General features: G+C 47.5%; 5 protein-coding genes across 5 annotated transcripts; 2 read left to right on the top strand and 3 right to left on the bottom strand.

The window, feature by feature from the left end:
* Positions 1-2,649: 2,649 nt before the first annotated feature.
* Positions 2,650-3,009, bottom strand: EI90DRAFT_3021734 (uncharacterized protein; the record flags this gene model as incomplete). Its single annotated transcript, XM_039057698.1, has 1 exon — positions 2,650-3,009. One exon carries the CDS (start codon positions 3,007-3,009, stop codon positions 2,650-2,652), a length of 360 nt encoding a protein of 119 aa, XP_038909015.1.
* A 4,647-nt stretch (positions 3,010-7,656) lies between these two features.
* EI90DRAFT_3021735 (uncharacterized protein) lies at positions 7,657-11,678 on the bottom strand (the record flags this gene model as incomplete). The annotated part of the gene is made up of 9 exons (XM_039057699.1): positions 7,657-8,022; positions 8,193-8,264; positions 8,328-8,495; positions 8,552-9,427; positions 9,485-9,622; positions 9,890-10,354; positions 10,523-10,908; positions 10,977-11,152; positions 11,224-11,678. The coding sequence occupies 9 exons, from the start codon at positions 11,676-11,678 to the stop codon at positions 7,657-7,659; spliced, it is 3,102 nt and encodes a 1,033-aa protein (XP_038909016.1).
* Positions 11,679-12,662: 984 nt separating this feature from the next.
* On the top strand, positions 12,663-16,173 carry EI90DRAFT_3134833 (uncharacterized protein; the record flags this gene model as incomplete). The annotated part of the gene is made up of 6 exons (XM_039064693.1): positions 12,663-13,438; positions 13,504-13,791; positions 13,853-14,728; positions 14,782-14,881; positions 14,943-15,329; positions 15,655-16,173. 6 exons carry the CDS (start codon positions 12,663-12,665, stop codon positions 16,171-16,173), a joined length of 2,946 nt encoding a protein of 981 aa, XP_038909017.1.
* A 108-nt stretch (positions 16,174-16,281) lies between these two features.
* Positions 16,282-17,338, top strand: EI90DRAFT_3134834 (uncharacterized protein; the record flags this gene model as incomplete). Its single annotated transcript, XM_039064694.1, has 2 exons — positions 16,282-16,876; positions 16,938-17,338. 2 exons carry the CDS (start codon positions 16,282-16,284, stop codon positions 17,336-17,338), a joined length of 996 nt encoding a protein of 331 aa, XP_038909018.1.
* A 1,441-nt stretch (positions 17,339-18,779) lies between these two features.
* EI90DRAFT_3293795 (uncharacterized protein) lies at positions 18,780-21,871 on the bottom strand (the record flags this gene model as incomplete). Its single annotated transcript, XM_039067401.1, has 7 exons — positions 21,743-21,871; positions 21,433-21,648; positions 20,895-21,385; positions 20,567-20,845; positions 19,858-20,511; positions 19,078-19,804; positions 18,780-18,894 (listed from the first exon to the last, which is right to left on the bottom strand). The coding sequence occupies exons 1-7, from the start codon at positions 21,820-21,822 to the stop codon at positions 18,780-18,782; spliced, it is 2,562 nt and encodes an 853-aa protein (XP_038909019.1). The 5' UTR covers positions 21,823-21,871.
* Positions 21,872-24,180: the final 2,309 nt, after the last annotated feature.

The following is a 24,180-nucleotide window of genomic DNA, read 5'->3' on the forward strand; positions in this document are numbered from 1 at the left end:
GTGTGAGGTCTTTGGGTAGCTCAGCACACAAAGCCGTAAGTGATACAAGTATGTGTATTTTATGGTGGTGGTGTAAGCAGTTACCTGGAGGTTCCCGCTTACCCACGTGACTATATGTATCTAATTTACATATGACTCGGGGTTCGGGGCTATTGCCCTGACATCTGCCCCCCACCAGGCTCCCAGCCCCGGACGCTACACCTGGGCTCCCTCAACCCCGGACAAGTCCCTGACAGTATTGCAAGACAAACACGACCACCAGCTCTCCAGACACTTCAGTCAAAATTGGACCCTGGAGCCAGTCCGTCATGATTATACCTGGCCAGGTATCCATAACTTTGTCAAGAACTACGTGTCCTCTTGTACTTCTTGTGCCCATTCAAAAGTTCCTCATCACAAGCCTTACAGCTTGCTCAAACAACTCCCTATCCCCAAACATCCTTGGAACTCCATCTCCATGGATTTCATTGAACAACTTCCCTCCTCTTCTGGATTCACCTCCATCTTGGTTGTCGTGGATTGCCTGTCCAAACAGTGCATCTTCATCCCTACCCATGACACCATCACCTCTCCAGAACTGGCCAAGTTATTCCTTCTCCACGTGTTTTCCAAACACGGAGTTCCTTCCCACATCACCTCCGACAGGGGTCTGGAGTTCATTTCTCATTTTTTCCGTTCACTTGGTAAAGCCCTTGACATCTGCCTCCACTTCACCTCTGGTTATCACCCAGAAGGAGATGGACAGACCAAATGGATGAACCAGACGCTTGAGCAGTACCTGCACATCTATAGTAACTACCAGCAGGATAATTGGTCCGAACTCCTACCTCTCGCATACAACAACGCTCCGAATGCCACCACAGGCGTCTTTCTTTGCCAATAAGGAACATCACCATTCACCTGGAGTGAGACCTGACATCAGTATGTGCCCAAGAGAACTCAGTAGATCTCTGTCAGGGCACACCTGCCCGACCCGCCTCCACCCAGGCCCACCTCACCTGGTACCCCTTCTCTCACCCTGCACCCTTCCCTCATATCCCTTCCCCCTCTATCCCTCCTCCACTTCTATTTCTATTTCTATTTCACATGGATGACCTTTCCTTTATATCCATGTATTATTGACCTGCCCGCAACGCACACATGACATGCCTAGCCCTGGATGACCCCGGACGGCTCTAGGGCGCAACCTAGTGTGTGCGCATGCAGCATACGCCCTCAGGATCCCCCATGGGGACACCCGGGTGACTGCAGCTGTATGTGGGGTGACATGGCTGACCTCATGTGACCCAAGCCACATGTATATAAACACACCTGGGGTGGGAACTGAAGAAGTAACCTTCTTCTCAACATTCCCACTTCAGGTAAGTAGCATAGTTCCCCTTTTAATAACAACTCAACATTCCCACTTCAGTCTAAGTGGCCAGGGATCGCTGTCCTGCATCAGGCCTGCCAGTATGCATGCCCAATCTACCCCCTGTGAGGTCCTTAGCACCGGACACTATGCCCGGACCACCTTGACCCCAGACATGTCCCTGACAATCTCGACTCCCTCCATCACTTCCTTTGCGAGGAAATGCACCATGCTCAGATCCATTACCAGGGCCTGGCAGACTCCCATCGGAGTCCTGCCACTGGAACAAGATATTGATGATGACCTCGATACCAGCACCCCTGAACATATTCCCACCTCTCCTAGCCCCCATCCACCCTCCCCAGCCTCAGCTTTGCCAACCACCTATTCCAGTGGCCGTCCAATGCACCGTGCTCCCAAATGTCCTACTGGCATTCATATGTGTTGTACCATGAAAGTTACCACAAGTGAAATTGACAATGGCACTAATGTTGTTAGGTGTAATGGGATGGGCTGTGAGACGGTTTGGGTATATGCCTTTTACTGTACTGTTGTTGTTTTCTGACAGACAAATTAGTTCCATAGGTCATGTCAGGGTCTAGGGTCCTACATTCCCCCAAACTGGACATGCAGTGCCCATCAAGAATCCCACAACAGCAAACGAGCAAGGAAACAAGGCTAACTATTGGCATAGTGGAGGTTTTTAATTTATTTTCAATGATAATATACATTTGCAAATACATTTGAATTGAAAATTTTGATTTGTGCAAAATAGGTTTAGTCCCTCTGACCAGAGACTAGAGTGCTTGCGCTTCACACTTTGCTGAACTCTGCACTGCCCACTCATTTTCGTCAAGCCATGATTGTTGTAAGAGTTACATACAGTCATTCACCCCCCAATGGTGCGGATTTCACTAATCCAGGCCTCAGTGTAATGAAGTTCCATGAAAAAAATTGATAAATTTGAATAACATGAAGAACGTAAATATGAATCAGTGGCTGGCAATATTTTGAGTGGAGTCCTGTCATGAAGTGAGTACGGGAGTGAGTATGAAATGGGCACTTTCACCCCTCAGTGGCATCCTGTGACAGAGTGTGACAGTGCGTTCACACACTCATGTTGGACCCCTGCTGACCCCATCAGCCACTTGTTCAGCACACCCTGGCACCTCCGGCATTGCAGGGGGCTTGTTCTGCTGGAGCTGTGGATAATTCTGAGCCATCCAACCCCTCATTCGGATTTCTGATGGCTTTGCCGGCACTCTTTGTTTGAGCGCAACTAAGCGCGCTTTTTCCTCTCACCATTTCGCCACCTCTGCTTTCTGTGTCTCATTGAACTTTCTCCATCCCTCCTTGGCCTCCTCCTTCAGCTTCTCCAGCTCGGCCTCATCCAGCCTCTGTTGAGTGTGCTCAGCTTGATCCCTCAGAAAACCTTCATGTGTCACAACGCGGCCGAACGTTCCCTTGATACGTCCACCTTCCTCTTTCTCTTTTGACTTTTCCAATTCCTCCCGCGCTAGAAGTTGTGTCTGTGATTTAGACACATACATTCCTCCCAATGCCACCTGGGCATTTGCTGCATCCACCACACTAACGGCTCTTTCTACCAGTGTCTTTGCCTTCCAAAACTGGTGTCGCATTTCATCGATCTCCTTCATCAATTCAGGGTGAGTCTTGTGCTCTGAGTTGTAATCATGTATCAGATCCCAATTGATAGGAGGAAGATTGCTGAGGTGCCCATATGCGCGTTCGGGTAGTTTAAAGGTTGAACAAAGAGGTGAGGAAGATACAATAGAATTTGAGGATGAGGAGAATGACATGATATGTTCCAGGTCATCAACAGCGCGCTTCTTTGCCCGAGAGTAGGAAGGAGGGAAGGTAGGAGTTTGACAACAAGCGTTGACTGTTGCAGCATCTGAGCCAGAAGGTTGCGGTGGCGTGCAGACATGTGTTGTCTGAGACACAGCAAACAATAAGGGATTAATGATCGGTCCATCACACTCATTATTATCCACTTCACTGTATGTTCCATCATGACCCCCTAGGTACATCTGAACATCCTGTGAGTCATCCATCGGTGAGGGGGTATCATTGCGCTGGTACACACGGGCCATCAGCTGACCATGAAAGTGCATAATGCGCTTAACAGGTGAGGTCACAGGGAGGGGAAGGTCTCCCTGGGTGGAATGTTCAATGCTTGGAGCAAGTTGTTCAGGGTGGATGACGGATGGATTAACAGGGTAGACACCAGTCACTCGGAAACTGGTGATAATGTGAGTTGAGTTCATGGCCTCCATCCATGCACGGCCAAAGACCAATAAGAATGATGACTTGTTCAGTTTTTTGGGGTAATTCTGCAAGTTGAATGCATCCCGTTGTTTAGAGAAGCTCCGCTTCAAGAGGGAGAATATGACGACATCGAGTCCTTGAAGGACATGAGTTGTGTGTGCAGGATAACATATAACGACAATATTGTGGTTGCGTGCATAGGTTATAAAGTCAAGGCTGTAGTACGAGTTATGTCCATCCACTATGAGAAGACAGGGGTGGCCAGCGGCTTTTCCCTGTGTAGCAGCATTAAGAGTTTGAAGCCAATCAAGGCCAATCTCATTGTCTGTCCACCCTTTCTCTGAGACAGTGACCCTAGAAAGTGGAAGTATAAGCATGTGCAGTGATATTATGGATAAGAAACTCACACGGCCTCCAAAGGATTGTCCTTCAACCACTTGGAGTTCACATTCTGCCCTTTAAAGATGATGACTGGAGGCACTGAAGTGCCATCTGCACAGACAGTTACAATCATGCTCACATTCTCGCAGTTCCCATCACGTTGAATGTGTGCTATTTTTGTCATCTTGCATGCAATGACTTTGGCCTTTTGTCCTGTCCCAAATGGGAAGCCGCTTTCATCCATTGCGTAGATATCCTCACGTCTAAATTTGAAATGGTCATACTGAGCTTGTAACAGCTGGAACCAGTGTCGCACAGCTGCAGGATTTACAGCACCACCCCAAATACTTTCAAGGTTGGTACTCCACTTGGCATCAAGTCGGTTTTTGTTGTGTACTAGAAAGCCGTCAACCCAATTTTTACCGAGCCCAGTAAGGTTTGGGTGGCATATCTGGGCAACTTCCAAGGCATATTCCTTCACACGATCACGGGTAGCAGGGAATCCACGGTCAGACATAAGGAGAAGGAATTCCACCAGGGTGTCACTCTCAATCTGATTCAGCCACGACCGGTTTATTGAGGCCTCGAGCCGACTTTTCCCACCACTCAGCCTCCGCATGAATGTAGAATAGGAAACATCACAATTAGAAGCATGTTCCCTGGTGCTGGGAGCTTTTTTGTGATTTTGTGTTGCATCCAGGACCTGAGATCTATATGAAATGACGGTGTTCCACATGTGCAGCTCTGCTGCCTCAGCTGCAAGCTGCCTACGGCGCTCCAAAGAGTTGGCATGCCGGACCATTTGTCAAAAGAAGCAAGCAAAGCAATATTGGGGTCGGGGGATGTGGGAATGGTGATTTAATTTACAGATTGTTCGGGTAACGGATGAAAACATGCTTCCGACTTAGGTTCCGTGTCTCATCAAAACAAACAAATACTGGCACGTGTAACACTGGCCTTTTGCTCACTAGCTGTCTGGCTAGCTATTGGTAAGATGAAGAGAGCAATGAAACTGGAGTGGTTAAGTTGCAAGCATGGCGACTCCTCACACCCAAGTTCCCTATGTTTCCTCGATTTTTTCCTTTACTTCTTGCCCGCTTGACATCAAACTCGGTACATAAGTAGTCCTAGCAACGACTTATATACATGCCAAATCTCATCACAAAGGGTGGGGGGGCTCGGAAGTTATGTGGTGATTTATCATTGGGGAGTGTGTCTCATTGAGGGGTGAATGACTGTAATCAAATTCATAACTTTTCCTCACAACACAAGAAATACAATTGAGAAACTCAAAGGAAGTGGAGGCCCTTCAGAGTCGATCTCTGAAGACAAAGACAATAAAAGTGATTAGGGGTCTATGGTTAAACGATTCACAGACAATACAAATAAAAATTAAAGCATAAGGATAGAGGCAGTCAGGCGTCTGTTGCTGGTGCAATCTTGTGAGGTCTTAGGGTGGCTCAGCACACAAGGCCGTAAGTGATACAAGATAGTGTATTTTACGGTGGTGTGTAAGCAGTTACCCGGAGGTTCCCGCTTTAAGAGGGGGCCTAGGGTTCCAGGGTTTGAAAAATCCCTAGGGCAGGATCCCTAGCCCTAACCTGGGTCATCCTGCCCTAGGGTCAAAAAATTCCTAGGGACCGGGTTCAGCTTGCCCTAGCGCTAGGGCATCAAGCAGTAGGGCACTCTAGCAAGTTTTACTTTGGCTTGCACATTTTTGTACCCCCTGGAGGAACAGAGTATGCATCACCGGTTGGGTCACAAAAATATTGTGACACAAGTTGTCACAGATGCACTTCTGTTCCCCTTGGAGGAACAGAGTATGCATCACCGCTTGTGTCACAATATTGTAACAAAATATTGTGACAGAGGCATTCTGTTCCCCCTAGAGGAACAGAGTATGCATCACCGGTTTGGTCACAAAAATTGTGACACAAGTTGTCACTGCATTTCTGTTCCCCTTGGAGGAACAGAGTATGCATCACCGCTTGTGTCACAAAAATTGTGACAAAAAGTCGTCACAGATGCACTTCTGTTCCCCCTAGAGGAACAGAGTGTGCACCACCGCTTGTGTCACAATATTGTAACAAAATGTTGTCACAGAGGCATTCTGTTCCCCCTAGAGGAACAGAGTATGCATCGCCGGTTGAGTCACAAAAATTGTGACACAAGTTGTCACTGCATTTTCTGTTCCCCCTGGAGGAACAGAGTATGCATCACCGTTTGTGTCACAATATTGTAACAAAATGTTGTCACAGAGGCATTCTGTTCCCCCTAGAGGAACAGAGTGTGCATCACCGCTTGTGTCACAATATTGTAACAAAATATTGTCACAGAGGCATTCTGTTCCCCCTAGAGGAACAGAGTATGCATCACCGTTTGTGTCACAATCTTGTGACAAAACTTTGTGACAGATGCACTTCTGTTCCTCTTGGAGGTGCTGACACTCTTTCTATTGCAATAGGCTTTCCTCAAGCTGACGAAAGCACACAGATCCCTTTAGAGGAACAGAAATGTGGTGACAACTTGTGTCACAATGTTTGTGACTGAACCGGTGATGCATACTCTGTTCCTCCAAGGGGAACAGAAATGTACCACTATGCTTTCGTCAGCTTGAGGAAAGCCTATTGCAATAGAAGGAGTGTCGGCACCTCCAGGAGGAACAGAAATACAGTGACAACTTGAGTCACAATTTTTGTGACACAACAAGCGGTGATGCACACTCTGTTCCTCCAGGGGGAACAGAAAATGCAGTGACAACTTGTGTCACAATTTTTGTGACTCAACCGGTGATGCATACTTTGTTCCTCTAGGGGGAACAGAACGCCTCTGTGACAACATTTTGTTACAATATTGTGACACAAGTGGTGATTTCTGTTTCCCCCTGGAGAAACAGAGTATGCAATCACTGCTTGTGTCACAACAATTGTGACAAAAAGCCATCACAGATACATTTCTGTTCCCCCTGTGCATCACCGCTTTTGTCACAGTTGTGACACAAACTTTGTCACAATAACTGTTGGCGCCACCTGAACATAAAAATGAGAACTTGTAGGTTAACTTCACCACATGGTCTCCACCCTCCTCCCTTGTACTGAACCAGGATGATGCTGAGGCCATCTTGCTTTCTGGCCCAGGTAATAGCCTATTACCCATTTCCATTCCCTTTTTGGGAGTGATGGGGGATAATCACAACCACAATCATAATTTATGATTGTAATTATTTATCCAAAAAAAATGTCCAGGTCATACTAGTGTTTGCAAAGAGTGATGACCTGCTACAAAATGTAGTTATTTCACATATCAGTGTTTGTGGACATTGGGATGTCCATTGTAGTTTGTGCCAAACATTGTAATTCCATGCACGAAAAATTCTACGACCAGGGTGCATATTTCATCTTGATGGAAACCAGTTGTGGTTCAAATTGATGTTGTAATTCTATGTGCAAAGAATTCTACGACAAGGGCAGATCAACTTGCTGGCCAATCCGCTAGGTTGCAATGGACTGATGGACCTATATTGGTATTGATTGTGTTCTCTTCATGCAAAAAGGCATAGTGGGAGAGAGGGCATCTTCATTCACAATATTACGATATGCTATTGTACAAATGTGATGAAGTATAGGATGTTGTGGTCAATAACCGAGCTTTTTCAAGCCGCCTGTGTTGGCAACAAGTTCATCGCTGTCCCCTTTGGGACCTTTGTGTGACTTTGACCTTGCTGAACGACCTGTTCGCTGAGCATTGACTGTTTCTGATGTTGCTGCCTTCAGACGAGAACTTTGATGCGGTGGATTTGAATCGGTTTGGGGCTCGGTGATTCGGCCCCGTTTCACTGCCAGCTGGGATGAAGGCGAGTTTGATGTTGATGTGGGTTGGCAAGACCGTTTGCTAGACATAGCTTGCTTGCCAGATGGGGGGGTTTGGGGTGGTTCTGGTTCATCTGCTGCACCATCATGTGGTGATTCATCCCCTCCTGGCGCATCTTCCATCTCGGTGTCCTATTGACGTTTGCTCTTCTTCCGGCATTTTGGTGCATAGGATTTATCAGATGATGCATCGGAGGAGGTGGTGCTATCATAAGACTTATTATCCTCCTCCCCAGCGGACTAAGGTGTGGATCAGGCTGGCAAAGAATGACTTAATGACGAATGATGATTGCCATGCTTACATCAAAGATATAGGCAAAGTCTCTGTGGCCCTTCAAGAAGGCTGGGGGGGGCCTTGCCTTGTCTGCTTGGGTCTAAATAATAATAATATATGGAAAATAAATGCTTGCGTAAAAATATTGAGCATTCCAACGTACTGCTGAGCCCTTGTAAAAGCAAGGCCTGAGCGACCGGCCAGATGAAGGGATCCATTGTCCAGATGAAAGATCCTCATCGTAGATGGTCACCTTCTGCCGATCCCCAAATTTCTGTTCATCACTAAGGACGGAATTCACCGCATGGACGATGCTGAATCGATGAAGGGCCTAGAGAATATGTTGAGTAAGGGAGGGATATAATAATAATCAATCAATTAACTTACACTTTCGAAGTCATTCCATGCCTCAATGAGGTCATCGTCAATGTCATTTGTAATATTGTTGCGGTAGTGAATCCATGGCAAGTTCTGGAATGCTTTGTGCATGGAAAGGATACTGGCCTGGTGTTGTTTTCTTGCCAGCTTGTAGTGGGAGAGGGGAGTGTCACTTTCATCTGGTTCATCCTCAGATTCTTCTGGGAGACCCTGAAGGTTTCGAACAAATGCAGAAGGGTTTTCCAGGTATTTTGACCCCTGACTCCTCGCAGCCTTCGCGTGACCGGTGACAAAGTCAAACCTTTGAGGATCAATCCCAAAGTTGCTGATCCTGTCAGCGAGGGTGGTGTAAAGCAATGCCGTTATCCCTTTTGTCTGGATCAAAGGTTTACGGCACCGAGCATCGTGGATCATGTAGAGCAACATTGCGATCTTCCACTTGGAGGATAAACGATTCACATTGCTCCCTGTGCCCTCGCTGATAGAGATGAGAGGGTACACAGACATGGCATGATGGACATTTTGCTTTGAACTCCGAGATTCCCGGCATAAGGAAATCTCAGTTGCCGAGTTCCAGGTGTGAAAAACATTGTGGCAAAGTTTAAAGTTATCACATTCAAGTTCCCAAGTGAGTGCAAGGGGACCTGATGCAAAGATTCCATTGTTGTGATTGGAGGGACGAGGAGGATAGGGTGGGTTCGCTTCCAAGGCCTTGGCTTTCCCTTTCCCTTTGGCTTCAGCATAAATGCCAACCTTTTCGAAGAAGCCCCTTGGCAGCTTTGTAGTCTCACGTTGTGGAATATGGATGAATTTTGGATCGGTCTCCATTTCAATCATCCAGTTGGCAAAATGTGGCACAAGGTCAGACATGACATCGAAAGTGAACTGAAAAATATTTGATGATGAGTGGGTGGGATGATGGAAGGAGAAAATGTGACTTACAAAAAGTTCAACATTCCAATGACGTTTGAGGTGCTTGTCTTGGGAGAATGAGTCAAAGAGCAGGTATGAGCGATCAGCGGGATAGTCCTTGGGCCATTCAAGAAGGTAAGTTGAAATGGGGTCGACCCATGCATGAATCTGAAATGGGCATAATTAAAATCATCAAATCATCAACATCAAACACATGCGCAAGAAGCTCATGTTGTTTCTCAGTGCGCACACGAGAATACGACAGATGGGACATCATATCGTTTCCATGTGCGCGCATGAGAATACGACAGTTGGGAGGAACGTTGCATGCCCAAATAATGATTACAAGTTTGTCTTGTCATTTCCATGTGCGCGCACAGAAATACGACACCAGAGGGTGGAATGGGGGTTCAGGGAACAAGAGGATTCACATACCTCACGAAAGCAATCACTGTACTCTTCACTCAAGTCCTCAAATTTTGAGATGAGTCCAGTGGTCATGAGGATGGGATGGATGTCATGGAGATGTCCAGAGAAAAGGAGGTCAAATCGTTTGAGGGCAGAGATCTTGACGTGAGGCACCAACAGTGCCTCAACACGAGAGATGACATGCTGAATCGCTTCACGAATTTTGGCCACATATGTCATGTAGCGCTCCTTCTGTATCAGGGTAAAGACCTGAAAGACATCGTCGGGATATACCTTTTCCCGCTTCTTCTTCCCTTTACCAAGTGTGACAAGCCCAGCTTCGAGTTCCACCTTTTCAACCAATGTCCAAAACTCCATCGTGTAGAAGTGTTCAAGGTCAGGCAGTGCTTCTTGCTGATCGATGAACATCGCTTTGAATTCTGCTATGAGTTCATCAGCCCTTGCCATGAGCCCGTCCCGGCTGGTAGCAGTCTTCGCTCGGCCAAGTTTCACTATCAAAGTGAAAAACTCCTCATATGGGAATTCAATTCGGATGGCGAAAAGATAAGGCCCAGAAGTTCATTCTGGGCCTGGATATATGTCCACAGGTACTGCACGGACATTGATCAGTGTGAGATAGAGGTGAAGTAATATACTCACGGAAGATGTTGCCTTGATTGTGTTGAGTGACAGGTGGTTGATGTTGAAACCACTCCAGTCGTGGTAATACTTGCCCATCCTGGTCATCTCCATCATTCCACGGGTTGTTCGGGGATCCCTTGAGATCCTGTTAACCTTTGCCTTGTTTGCGTGGATCTGTAACATGAGTTCAGTAGGTTTTCGGTGATGTGACATTCCGATGTCACTGGGCAAGGGGGTTGCACGCCATAAGCGTGGACGCCACCCTTCTTTCATCTCTAACCCCAAAAGTTGTTGATAAATCGGTGCCAACTGATCCTCCTCCATTGTTGCAACCTCGACGGTGTCCTTGTTCTGGGAGAGTAAATCGATGAGCAAGGTACCCTTGCCATCTCCCTCGATAACATCTATTTTCAAGGAAGTAAGGTGTCAGTGTTGGCCTTGACGGAAATGTGGATGGAGAACGTTGGCTCACCTAAATTCCAGATGTTGCAAGGCCATGTCTTCAACTTTTCCAACTTTTCCAGTTCGGAATCATAGGCAGCCTTGTCCTCATCTGATTGTTTCCCTTCCTCCTGTGCCTCGATTATTTCACGAAGGCGCTCTAATTCAGCTTTTGCCATGCCATATGCATAGCGCAATCCTTGAATTCTAGACAAATAAGAGACCATATGTCACTCATGATGATACTAAATAATTATTATTAAAATTGCGGTACTGACCTGTGTTGTCCATTGATCACATGGACTTGGCCTGCATTGGCAGCCTTCTCACCAAGGTCATTGAACTTGATGTGTGGGAGTGATTCGTAATTAGAATGGGTGATCTGGCGAGGCCAAATTTCGTTTGCAACCCATGAAGGGCGAATGACAAGGTTGAGAGCCATCTCAGTCATGAGACAGCGAGGACCTGAGTGTTGATACACATCCAGGCCTATCCGCTTTGCAGATGGGGTGTGAATAGGCCGAGCGTTCCTACCCCCAAGGCGTAGACAGGGGGTTTCAGGATCATAGACATCAAGTTCACCTATTCCGATCAGAGCACGATCTCGAATTTCCACACATGCCACAATCTTGGCATCTGTTGTGAGTGAAAACCACTCATCAGAGATGGTGAGGTTGAACTGCAACCCCCTGAGATTGTCAATGGTTGGTTTTGCAGACGAAGTAGATGCCATGGCTCCGTTGATCGCAAGATCAGTTGAGGGTGAAGCAGCAAAAGGCAGTGCCAATTATTATCTCACAAGAGACCGCAATTGGGAATACCTGAGCCAATCAGATTAAGAATATTCATTAGTCAGATGGGTCATATGATACTAATTTGTATTTATTTGTGTGTCGGATTGACACCATTACTATACCTTTTGCATGCACGTAAAAATGATGAATGGCCCACAGACAACTAAGAGATTGGTTGGTCCATAATATTGTTATTATGATTTGATGGTGATGTTGTACTTTTTTGCACACTCAGAATGACGATAAGGGCAAAGTGACATAATCATTGGGAATAACATCTTAGTGACCAATCGTTATTGCGATGTCCACTTGATCCAACTTGTGGATCATTCCCGGGTTGCAAACTGTGGAATAATAATGTCGTACTTTTTTGCGCGAATGAAAAAACGATAAACAGCTTGGTGGGATCACAATGATTCACTCTAGTTTGTTGTGATGTATTATGTTATCCTGTTACCCACTAGAGTGCTTGCACTTTGCCAGACCCTGCACTGCCCGCTTGTTCTGTTATCATCAAATAACTACGTTGTTATGTTGCAAGGGTCAATGGAATTCAATCATCTTTCTTGTAACAACACAATACAGGGAAAAATTGGATGGCATGGCAGCGAGTGAAGGTCATACATGGTGGCCTTCAGATATGATGGTACTACATTGACACCTTGAAATGTAAGAAAAATTAAAGAGATGACAAATTTTCAGCATTGAAAAAAGCGTAATATTGCCACAGGTGTATGACTCTGTGCAGAGTAACCAACTACCAGCATGTCCAAGGGTGACACAATCAACCAGCGGAAAGCAGTGTGCCAATTGTCCCCTATTTGAAATACAGAATCCATTCAATGTCCCCAGCCTGGTTTTTCTGCATCCTGCTTCATCCCGCTTGAACCCACGTTGTCCATCATATTAATCCAACATAAATTATGGCTGGGCTTGATGATGTCTGCGAATCCGTCCCAGTGGAAGCAACCATTCCTGCTTTTGACCTAGATAATCCACAGGCTGAGGAGGCATATGGATCAGTCAATCAGGGCCTGATCGCAGGTGCAATGATAGGGATGAATACCACCTCTAGGATCCCCGAACGAGACCGATACCATCAACGGCCTGAACAATTGCTGAACCTCAGCCAGCTGCAAGGACTCTACAACCGCAAGGATGGTGGAAGGGCCTTCCGCCTTCTCAGGACAAAGTACAGGCTCAATGTCAATCACAGTTTTTATGAAGACAGTGTCACCCAACACTTTGCCTACTGCACTGCAGGGCACCACATCGACTTCTCCCTCAAAGTCCCGGATCGCATCGGTTTTGATGTGATCCTTCCTCCCCCTTCCATTAATGTGAATACCACCTGGTGCTTCCACCTCAACTTGTTGGGATCTTCCCGTCCATTTCTCAACCACAGGGGTGACCTTGGCTTTGACCCCACAGGCAGGATGCTCTTCATCGGTACACAGGATCATGACAACATCTTTCTTGCCATGGCACCTCGCTCATTCCTAGATAATGATAACGATCCAATTGCACTGGGTACCCAATCCGAGTGCACCCAGATGACTCCCGCACATGTCCGTATGGCCACTTGCATAATTCTCTGGGCAATGGGCCATATCCCCAACAGGAGCTACTCCACACATGACAACTACTACATAGATTTGTCCGGGAGGCTTGACCAATACAAGGCCATCACAGATTGGGTGTAAGTCAAGCAAGCCTCAGAGCATTCAATGTCTCTTTGCTCATATGTCGATGCATTTTCACTAGCTCACAGCAATCATCAAAAGCGATGTTAAATCTCTCCAGTGTCCAGTCTATGCATGACACGATGGTTCAACGATATGAATCACACTTCTTCGAGAATGCACCTGAGACATGGCATCACGATCCTTGGTTCAAGGAATCCATACCATTGATTGTCTCGATGAAATATGGTCAAGACCTACTGCTTGACACAAGTGATGTCAACTTGGAGCAAACCATCACTACCTTTGGCCAAAACTATTCTTTCGAGCACATATCACGTTGGAGCTTTGCCATTGCCACCCACTTGCAGTAAGTCATCAAATGTATGATGGCTCACAAGTGTGTGCATTGATTTTGTTTTGGGGCTTAGTGCCATTGCTGTTCCTAAGACAGTCAACGTGGACCCTGCAACTATCCTAGAAGAGCATGACGAGGTTTATGATGAAAATAATGAACCAATCACTGATCTCACCAATCTGCCATACCAGGACATAGATGGAAATGACGTTAACATCTATGACTCAGAGAAAAATAGGATTGAACATAGAGTCCAATTTTTCAGTGCAACAGCTGCACCAGGGGGCCCTCTCTTCCAGTTGCACAATGCCCCAACGATGTTCGACCACTTCCATTATGGTGACCGGACTGGAAATGTGTCCATCTCTGTCTACCCACAAGCATTCATGACACACTTTGGGCATGTGCAAGCAAACACCATCCTCCCTGAATTCCACAGGGCTGCACAGGGAATCAACAGCGAATTGCTTTCTCAAACAAGGCAAAGACAAAGCCACGACCCCATTGGAGAAGACAGTGATGATGACAATAACGATAGTGACTATGCACCCTCAAACCGAGAATCTGATGATGACCAACTGCTTGGTGGTGACGAACTTGACACCCAGGAGGTTGAGGACCTCCTTCATCAGCATGCTGTGGAGCCCCTAAAGGGTGTGTTTTTCCAGGGATACAATGAGTTGCAACATCGGATTGCACGGAGGTCAGGAGCAGCTGAAACCATGCATGGAGCCATAACTGCTGCTCTTGCTGGACAATATGCCCAACCGACAGAACGCACAAAGGCTGAAGAGATGTCCTCCTATGTGGAGCGGGGGATGCCATTTGACCGAATGAAGCACAAACTCACATCCAATGATCCTGACTTGCGACCACCAACTGATCTCCGACTGGAGAATTATTGGACCATCAACTTTTCTGGAATTGCACAGGAGAAACGGACTGGAAGGTCAGAATGATATATTGGAAGTTTTGTACTTTGTATTGATGGTTGATCTCCAGAGCTGTTTTCGAGAAGATTCTCACCCCCCTTGTGGACACATGGGTTGATCCAGAATTGGTAGACAAACTCAGGCACAATTTGGTCATCTTCAAACCTGAGGTATGTGTTGGTCATGATCATCTTTGACGTGTCTAATATGGTGGGAATGGGGATGATTTAGGTCCTTCAGCGGACATATCTTTGGACCACATACCCTCTCTTCTGGGCCATAGATCACATCTACCAATCTGAAGTCCGATGCAAGAGAGAGGGATGTCCAGCAAACTTGCTGCTGCGAGAGCTGCTTTCAGCACTGGAACGAGCTGGTAGCTTTGGGTTCTGTGGTGCAGGAAGGGTGCTGTCCACATATGTGATGGACCCTCTTTTGCTTTCTGTCGGAATCAAGGAAACTGGATTCCCATGTCTGAGTGACATGGTGGGGATCCACCTTGAACGAATGGAAAAGATTGATGTCAATGCATCCAGATGGCCGAAAGATGCTGCTGGAGTCCCACGCTTCGCATCAAAGCGTGTTGTTCTGTACAACTACTCTCAGGCCACATATGATGTGAGTGTTTATTTGTTTAATCCTTGGGATAGTCGTTCTTCTGTGTGTGCATGGGAGTACGACCTTTCTCTTAAGTCTCTGGAGGAAATTAATGTCGTAGTTCTGTGCTCACATGGGAGTACAACCTTTCTCTTAAGTCTCTGTAGGGAAATTATTGTCGTAGTTCTGTGCTCGCATGGAAGTACAACTGCTTTTCTAAAAATTCACCACAGAGAAGTTGTTGTCATTCCATGCGCGAATGGAACTACGATAATAACCCACTTTTTCAATCATGCATGAATTTCCATTGCCGAGTACTGACCCACCCCTTCACTTTCACTCACAGCATATGAAAGCCACCTGCTTCATTGAGCATATCCGCCTTGGTCTTCACACCACCGAACATCTCCCCACCTCCCTCCCAAGGGAGGAGAAAATCCTTCAGTCACTGGCCAGTTATGTGGTTGAAACACTTGAGACAGATGCCCTCTATGAAATTGAGAAGGGAATCAAGAAATCCCTGAATGCAAGCTATGCAACTGCAGACCGAGATGACCGACGTTGCCTCAATATCCAAGCTGATGCACTCAAGGAACTCTTGTCCAGGGCACACCCCTTTGACAATTCTAAAGTGGCCACAGAGTGCCAGATCCTCACACTTGCCACCTCCTCTCAAGCCATACACTCAATTTTGAAGAACCTGCCCCACATTGATGTCTATGAATGGGTCCGTGGCTTGTATGCAATGGTCACACTGCCTGACCTTGTTCAAAAATCATCATCAACAAGGAAGGGCCTTGGAGCACCCTTCTTTCGACAAGGGTCTGCTGCGGAAGTCTGCACTCAAGTCTTCCAGGCATTGTGAGACCTTTGCCCACACACATCATCCTCACAAGGGCAACAGGAGTTCTGCATTGAGGCTGTTGTCTTTCAGATGGATTCAAGATGGATGTATCGATATCCACATTCCACCATGTTTCCCACAGGGAGGTCGAGTCAATGGGCACAGTATGATTCATGGGTGGACTTGATATACCCCAGCAGGAATGCAAGACGACCTGATCTGGGAACCATGTCTGATCCAGATCGCCTTGCAGCCTCCATTTCCAGCACCCAGATTACAGAGGGAAACCCACAGGCATCATGGCACTGGATTGATGCAAGGCTTGGTGACCTTACATGGGTCACTGAGAGCTTTGATATGTCAGATGCAAGATTCCACATCAGCCTCATTGCTGTGTTCATCCTCACTGCATGGGCTCCCTTCCATCAGGTCAAACACAATGAAGAGAAGATTCCAGTGGAACGGGCAAAGGGTGCAAACATGGTTGAATATGCCAACAGCCTTGTATGGGACCGTGAATATGGGAAGACTCAATCAGGGTGGAAAGCAAAGCCACCACTCTTCCACCTCTGGTTGATATACATTTGCGGTATTTTGGTGGAGGACAGTCCTTGGTGGCGGAGACACGAACAGAAGGCCCAAACTCAGTCCATCAAACTGGCCTCCCGTACTGCTGAGCAAGGAAAAAATGCGGAGATGATGACCACATTCAACACCAAGCTCCGTGAGTGCTTCCTGAAGCTATCTGTATCGCAATTATGATGATAATATTATTATTATTATAGAGAGGAAAGGGGTCACCATTGCTGTCCTTGCCCGACTCCACCTGGTAGAGGCCTGCAAACCTAATGCATTCAAGCCTGGAAGTCGCTATCAGATAGACTGGAGGCGCCATCCAAAGGAGGTATTGGAGTCTAGGCTTGCGACCATTTCCAAGCACCTAGCCCAACCTCCACACATGTGCCCTGTGTTCTGTGCAGTGCGATATTTCTTGGGTGATGAGTGCCGTTCCCTTCACATTGTGGAGTCTTTCCAAGTACCACCCATGAAGGAGCGAGTGCCCTCCACTTCTTTGGCACACAAAGCTTCAGAGGCATCCCTCCGTGCTGATTCTGAGTCATCAGAAGATGAAGCAGAGAATCCTGGGCTGAGTGCTCGTCCTAGGAAACGTTGCCGGGTTCTGTAGGAAATAATATCATCTTTTCATGCGCGCTTGGGAATACAACATCCCTTAAATATACCAACACCATGATATAACATTGTATATTGACCCATCATCAAATCTTGCAGAAAATTATTTATTATCATGTTGTCTTTTCACACATGCTTGGGAATACAACATCCCCTCAAATATACCAACACCGGTATATAACAATGTATATTGACCCATCATCAAATCTTGCAGAAAATTATCATGTCGTCTTTTCATGCACGCTTGGGAATACAACCATACCAACACCGTTATATAACAACTGTATATTGACCCATCATCAAATTTGGCAGAAAATTATCATGTCGTCTTTTCATGCGCACTCAATAATACAACAACCCTCAAGTATATCAACACCTTTACATATAACTCATCGTACATTGACCCATGATCAAATCTTGCACGCAATTATTATCATGTTGTCTTTTGATGTGTGATTGAGATACCATGTCACTCAAATGATTGCAAATCAAACATATGGTGAAATCCAATGATACATGTTGTTTGGTTTGGCTTCTGTCATTTCAATAGTTCAAAGTTGTGTACGATAGGGGGGATTGTGAGAGGGCCCCGAGGGTCCCCCCCAACCCAAACCAGTGGGTGTTTTTAACCTATAATAGTGGGTGGTTGGTTGCAGTCAGACCTGGGCTGACAGTGTCAGCACTTTGCTGTGTAAGACCTCCAATCAACATCAGCACCTCCAAAGTCTGACCCCCAAGGTCAAGCATCCAATGAGCATCCCAGTCCAAAAAGCATCCTATAACCCAACCAACTCCCCCTCTCTTCTGTCTCCAGTCTAGTGGTGATAGACCCATTACAGCGCTCCTAGAGATGCCTTGGTATAACACCCAAAAGAATTGCATGACAAATGATTGACCCTTGCTAATGCCTCCACTGTTAAGTAGTGAGGGGGGGCTGGAATGGAAGCCCCTTCTGCTGGCAGCCTCGGTTCCTCCGTTGCCAGCTCCCCTGACAAATTGGGGACAACAAGAATGTACCAGGTGCAGCGCTCCATTCCGAGTCACTGAAGCCGAGTCCCTTCAACACCCCATCACCCTCAGAGCTCCGCCCCACCTCCAGTCTGTCTCCAACCCACCATCGGATGACCTGGAACACCAAGCTCCACCCGACAGCATGGCCTGGATAGTGATCAGACCTATCCAAGGAACGTCCTATCCTGACACAAGGCACTAGTGGTTGCCAGCAGGTCCCATTGGAGTAGTGATTTTTATTTCCTCTTTTTCAATGGACGTTAGATACAGGTTAGATATAAGGAGGTAAACACCTTCATCTCATTCTTGATGAGCATCTCAGTACTCAACTCCTATAGATTCCGCTCCCTCTGTTTTCCTTAAGATACCTTGTTGATCTTGCTCTTCATCATCAGCGTTGACGGGAGTTACAAAGTAACGAGTCTTCATTTTCTCCCAACAGGAGGACTGACACCATTCAACACTTGCATGGCATTATCGCGGAGCTCAGGCTGTGATACCTGACTTTTGCGAGTGTTTGATGAGAAGCTGTCCAGACAACTAACATGTGAAATATTGGAGGTTGAAGATGAAAGATTGAAGAGCGTGAATGAGGAGACATTGGAAAGTGACCTTGCAAGCAAAGTAACATCACATGGCCACACGAGTTCCCATCAAATGGGACAATCCCGGCAACGATGGGCATTGAATATTATTACATATAAATAGAGCTAGTTCAGGTACCGATTAGCCACGAGTCCCATTATTCCAGCAAATATCTTTCCCTTGGACTTCGGAATGACATGGCGGTGTGGAGGGATTAGCAGACAGACATCCCTGAATGACTCCAAATCCGAGGGTTCTTTGTACTCTTCCGGAGTGGCTTTGCTATCCTTGGCCAGCAAAACTTCCGGGACGTCTTCAGATAAATCCTCCTTGAATGGATCATGATCAAACAGGACTGATTTCTTAGCCATTTGGCGATTGAACCGTGTTTGGCGATTGAACCGCTGAACCCAGTAATCGTGTAACTCTGCAGCAAAATCTGTGTACCGTTGGTGAAGGGGAGCCCTCACAAGAAGGGTTGCGGTTTCTATTGCAGTCTTCGAAGCAAGACAGTTACCTGGGTCCTTGAACCATGATGACAAAGGATGAGGACTGATGGTGAGAATTTTGCCATCATCTCCTCTATCCATGCAGATGCAAATGTAAATGAGACACCAGGCAAAAGACTCCGAATCGTGTCGGTACAGACGTGGAACCGAGCCCTTGAGTGCTTCTACACTGAGGAGATCCAGGGCCATGAACGGCATAGTTCCAGTGTTGTCCTTCCCACTCGGTCCCTTCTGTTTGTCCAATAGACCAAGGTCGAAGTCGATAAGAACTCCGCGGTTCGTACCTGGCTTGTACATCAGGTTCCCTGTGCTGATATCTCCATGGCAAAGGTTCCCTTCCCACAATCCCCAATGACCTGCCGCGATTGAATGCCGAGGGACAGCACAAAAAAATGGAAACACAACATACAGAAGAAACAGTCCAAATATGCGATTAGCACGTCTTCCTCATCTAGATGCTTGAGCTCCCCCAAACGGTCGAGAATGATGAGGCGAAGCAGTCGCGCCCCAGTCGTGTCTAGCTTCAGAAACTCCCGGATGAACCTCGTCGAACATGTTACATACGGAGGGTCTATGTTGCCATGCATCGTGGGGATGTGATCCTCCACTAGGCTGTTGGTTTTACCAATTTGCATCGCCCGCTCGATGATCTTCACCTCACTAGCCCGCGATTCCTCTGGCCAGGAAGCCTTGGTGACCAAGTTGTTGGCTTCTCGAATATCCACAGAAGTATTCGGATTCGAACCGTCAGCCTTCCTGGCCCCAGCTACAACGGTCGAACGGCCCGTCAGATTAACCCCACCATAGATAAGATCATCATCAGGAAAGATATGAATCGTAGCATCCTGGATGAAGGTGGCTTTGAAAAAGACTGAATCCTTGGGCCCTCGTTCGGGGTAGATACTCGACCCCTCGAACGCAGTGAAAAAACCCCAGCGGGCCAGATCGAACCTTTGCATAATGAGTAGGACCAGAAGGAAGTGAGGCAGGTCATTGGTGATGTCGAAGCCCCCCGTTCGAATAACACTCTGCCTATCCGACCATGTAATGTATATTTTGCTCCCTGAAACATTATAGCCTGAGTTACACTTGACGGGATTTACGGGGCTGAATCTCGCCTTGTAAAATGAAGTTGATAGCGTGAGTGATGTCAAGGGAGCAGGAGAGCCTCTCTGCAGCGTAGATCCCATTCTGAATGTGGACTGGATGCTTCTGCGGAACCGCCGGACGTTCGGAACTTCCTGCAGCATCCCCCCCAGTCTTGGATCGTTTGGTCGTATTGTGGTCATTGAGCGCTTCTGTCTTGCGCTTCATGCGAGAGTACGCCCATTCTGAGATATGTTCCGACGTGACTGGGCCCTTCCTCGCGGCCACCCTATCCGATCCCCTGGAGCCATCTGCCCAGGAAAATAAGTAACAGATCGCTTTTGAGAGGCGCGCACTCGCATTTGAGCTCAGGTTGCACATGTCGGATAAACCCAGTAGATGAGACGTCATTATCGAACGAGGAACACAACTCTGATTCCTTGAGGTCTTTAAAGTTGTTGTTGAATGACCTCATCGGGCTAACTTGCTTCGGTAATCTGTCAAATTTCACTTCTACCGTTGATCGGACTTTTTTCCATGCCAGCTCCAGGTTTTTGGAGCCTGCGGTACACATCTGCGTCCCGTAAGTGCAGGAGTACGTATCGGAAGCATTGCAGGCTAGGTTTCTAAAGGATTCCCATTGAAGTAGGACGATATCTGGTCTAGTCCGGCAATCCCGGTTAAGATCGAGGGACTTCACCGTGTGGTTGTGGTTACAAACGAAGACGATCTGTTTGTCGGCAGAGTACTGAGGCAACCCTTGGATATCGACTTTCGAAAGTTGATCTAGGGCATAGTTAGAGGCGATTACAAATGGATCGTACATTTCTGCCTCTGTCCCGGCTTTGAGGCTTACAGTGAGTTAGTCCCGCGCCTAGGGAGTCATGGCCGTACTTACAACTTAGAGAGCTCAGTCCTCAGGGTGGTCCCTTCCTGATTTGCTACTTCCTTCACCTTCTCAAAGGCAGATAACAGCACCCGCTCATCACGAACGGGGATAGATTTGCCCTTTCCCGACAGGCAGAACGCGAGCAAAAAGTCGATCATGTCAACCGCCTTGCATTTCTGGGCACTCTCCAAGTCGACACGGATGGGCTCTTCCATTTCTTCCGCCCTGACGTCGTGTTATCACCAGAGAGGCAAAACGAAAGAGGGATGTCACACCGATAGGATTTCAAAGTTCCAGTCAGCAAACGAGATTGACTGACCGAGCTCGAGCTGGGCCTTGATCCACCACGAATGGGAGTTTTCTGAATCCCTTTGGCGGTATTGGTGGTGCTCCCCTCATTCTGTTCTTCTTGAGGTACACTCATTGAGTGGAGGATCTCGCTCGGTATTGTCGAAAACCAGACTCGTACCCAGTCGTTTTCGCTCCGTGGACGCGCGCAGCGCACTGCAATGTGGAAATGTAACTAAGTAACTTTTGTATTCAATGTAAAGTCACGTTCTGCTTTCAATACAAAGAGTCACATGCTACGGGGATAAACTCAAGTCCGATCACCTACTCCGAAAATTTGCGCGCGACACTTCGCTCTAACGACTGGTACACATTGGCAGTGGCAGTACACTTAGGCATTTGCCGAATTTGCCGCCCGATCCCTCTTGAGCCCACTTAGCCTCGATCTCCATGACTAGCGCCCTAAACAGCACTGAAAAGGTCTTGAGCGACCGCGACGTCGTTAAACTAGGGAGAGAAAAACAACTAAGAACAACAAATACAACTCGGAAAACAAAAATATGAATGACTAAAGGGAACCACTAGAAAACCGGACGTGACGCTGGCAAAGACCCCTTGACCTCGACAGGGCAACCAAAATACGCCCCAGTACACTGTCAGGTCCCCATCCGGAAGGGGCTAGGAGTTGGGTACACCCGGTCGGAACGCTAACCACTATGCAGTTCCCCGGTGCCCGGGTAATCCCGCAAGGATTAGGTTGGCGGTGCCACGAAGTACAAATACACCAGTACCTCTCGTCCCACAGAAAAATCATACTAGCGGTAGAACGCCACAACGGTGTGTCTCCCCGCAAACTCCTACTAAATAAAGCCGTAACATACACAAAACTTCTCTCAACAGTGGTTCCCCAAGTCACAAACATGCAAAGTAAACGTAACAACCTTAACGACCATCAACGCTCGCTGTCTCCCCTCAGCTCCATTGGGGCGGATGACACCATGATAGATGACCTTATGGGGACGCACCAACAAAGCACTCCTAACAACATCGAAAAGGACTTAACCACACTCGCGTCTCCCACCACCACACTCCCATCTATCACCTCCATTCTGGAGGTGGCCAAACGCCACAGATCCCCAGACTCGGCCAACATCCAAGGTCCTGAACTCGCGCCCCCTCCCCCGAGAGCGAAGGGAGGACAAATAACACCACAAACCGCGCGACAGTCCCTACCTCCACGAGCCCTGCAACTCCCCCCCCCAAACCCGCCACGTATCACCCGCCCCCCAGCCGTAGCAGATGCCCCTGACCCAGTAACTGCAGCTGCTCAGCGCCCACATGACGGCAACGAAATCTTCAACTACACCGACCTTGATGGCGAACTCGCTGACTTCCGCGCCCACGGTGCACGGCCGGCAAGAATCCTTGCAAACCTCAGTGAAGACCGCCATGAACAGTGGAAGACCATTCCAAGAACTGTCTTAACATACCCGCTTGACGCCAAACACAGCACAGAGGGCGACAAAAAATTTAGGAATAACCTGGCCACTTTCCTCAAAAGGGCCTTTCCCCAATCAAGCCTGAATATAATCATCCGTCCCCCAACCGCCCGATCACACGACCAGACAGGAACCCCTTGGGGCTTCCTTGTTGAGGGCCTCCACCCCTCACACATCAACACCCTTATCGCTGGCCACCTATGGATGAGCCGTGCGGTATGTTTCATAGCAATCGACTTCGCCAACTACCGGCCCACTAACTATGTTATATCCCTGCGTGGCTTGGGAGCCAACTTAAACGAAACTGGTGACATAGAAAACGCGATCACTCAGAGAATCCTTGACCAAAGATCCACATTCAGAACCTTCCTAGAAAGAGCGAACCTACATGTTGATGACATAAACCGCATAGCTACCAGCTGCACTGTTATCCCCCGTGGGTATGCTGCATCCAACCATGGGAACCGCCTCAACCCGTCTGAACGAAGAAACCCAACCTCTGATGCCAATGTAACGCTTTGGGAAATCCACCTTCCCCCCCCATTCTTCGAAGTTCCCGACCCCACCCCCGGTGTCCTGAACACCAGCTATGACCAATGGGTCCGACTATTCAGAGAAACCACATTCTCCACCCCTACAAGTAACAACGGGTCCGCCAGCAGCTCCCACATATACTGCCATACTTGCAAAGGGTTGGACCACACATTTGCTGTTTGCCCAATCTATGAGCACTATATCTGGCGTGAACTCAACCCGAGCCCAGAAAATCCCCCTACACCAAACTCTGTTGATCTGTCCCGGCCCCACCTGGCAAATTGGGGACGCGGCAGAAACCCAGGACGCTATCGAGGACGTGGCTGGCACTACACCTAAAATGACCACTAAAAAGTAAAGCTATGTAAGCTACCCAATCCCTTCTAGCTTCATGTAAAATACACTGCCTGAAACATTTAACTCATGAGTGAACTGA

This window comes from Cantharellus anzutake (assembly GCF_015039405.1).
Source record: "Cantharellus anzutake strain C23 chromosome Unknown EI90scaffold_126, whole genome shotgun sequence".
Taxonomy (NCBI): Eukaryota; Fungi; Basidiomycota; class Agaricomycetes; order Cantharellales; family Hydnaceae; genus Cantharellus; species Cantharellus anzutake.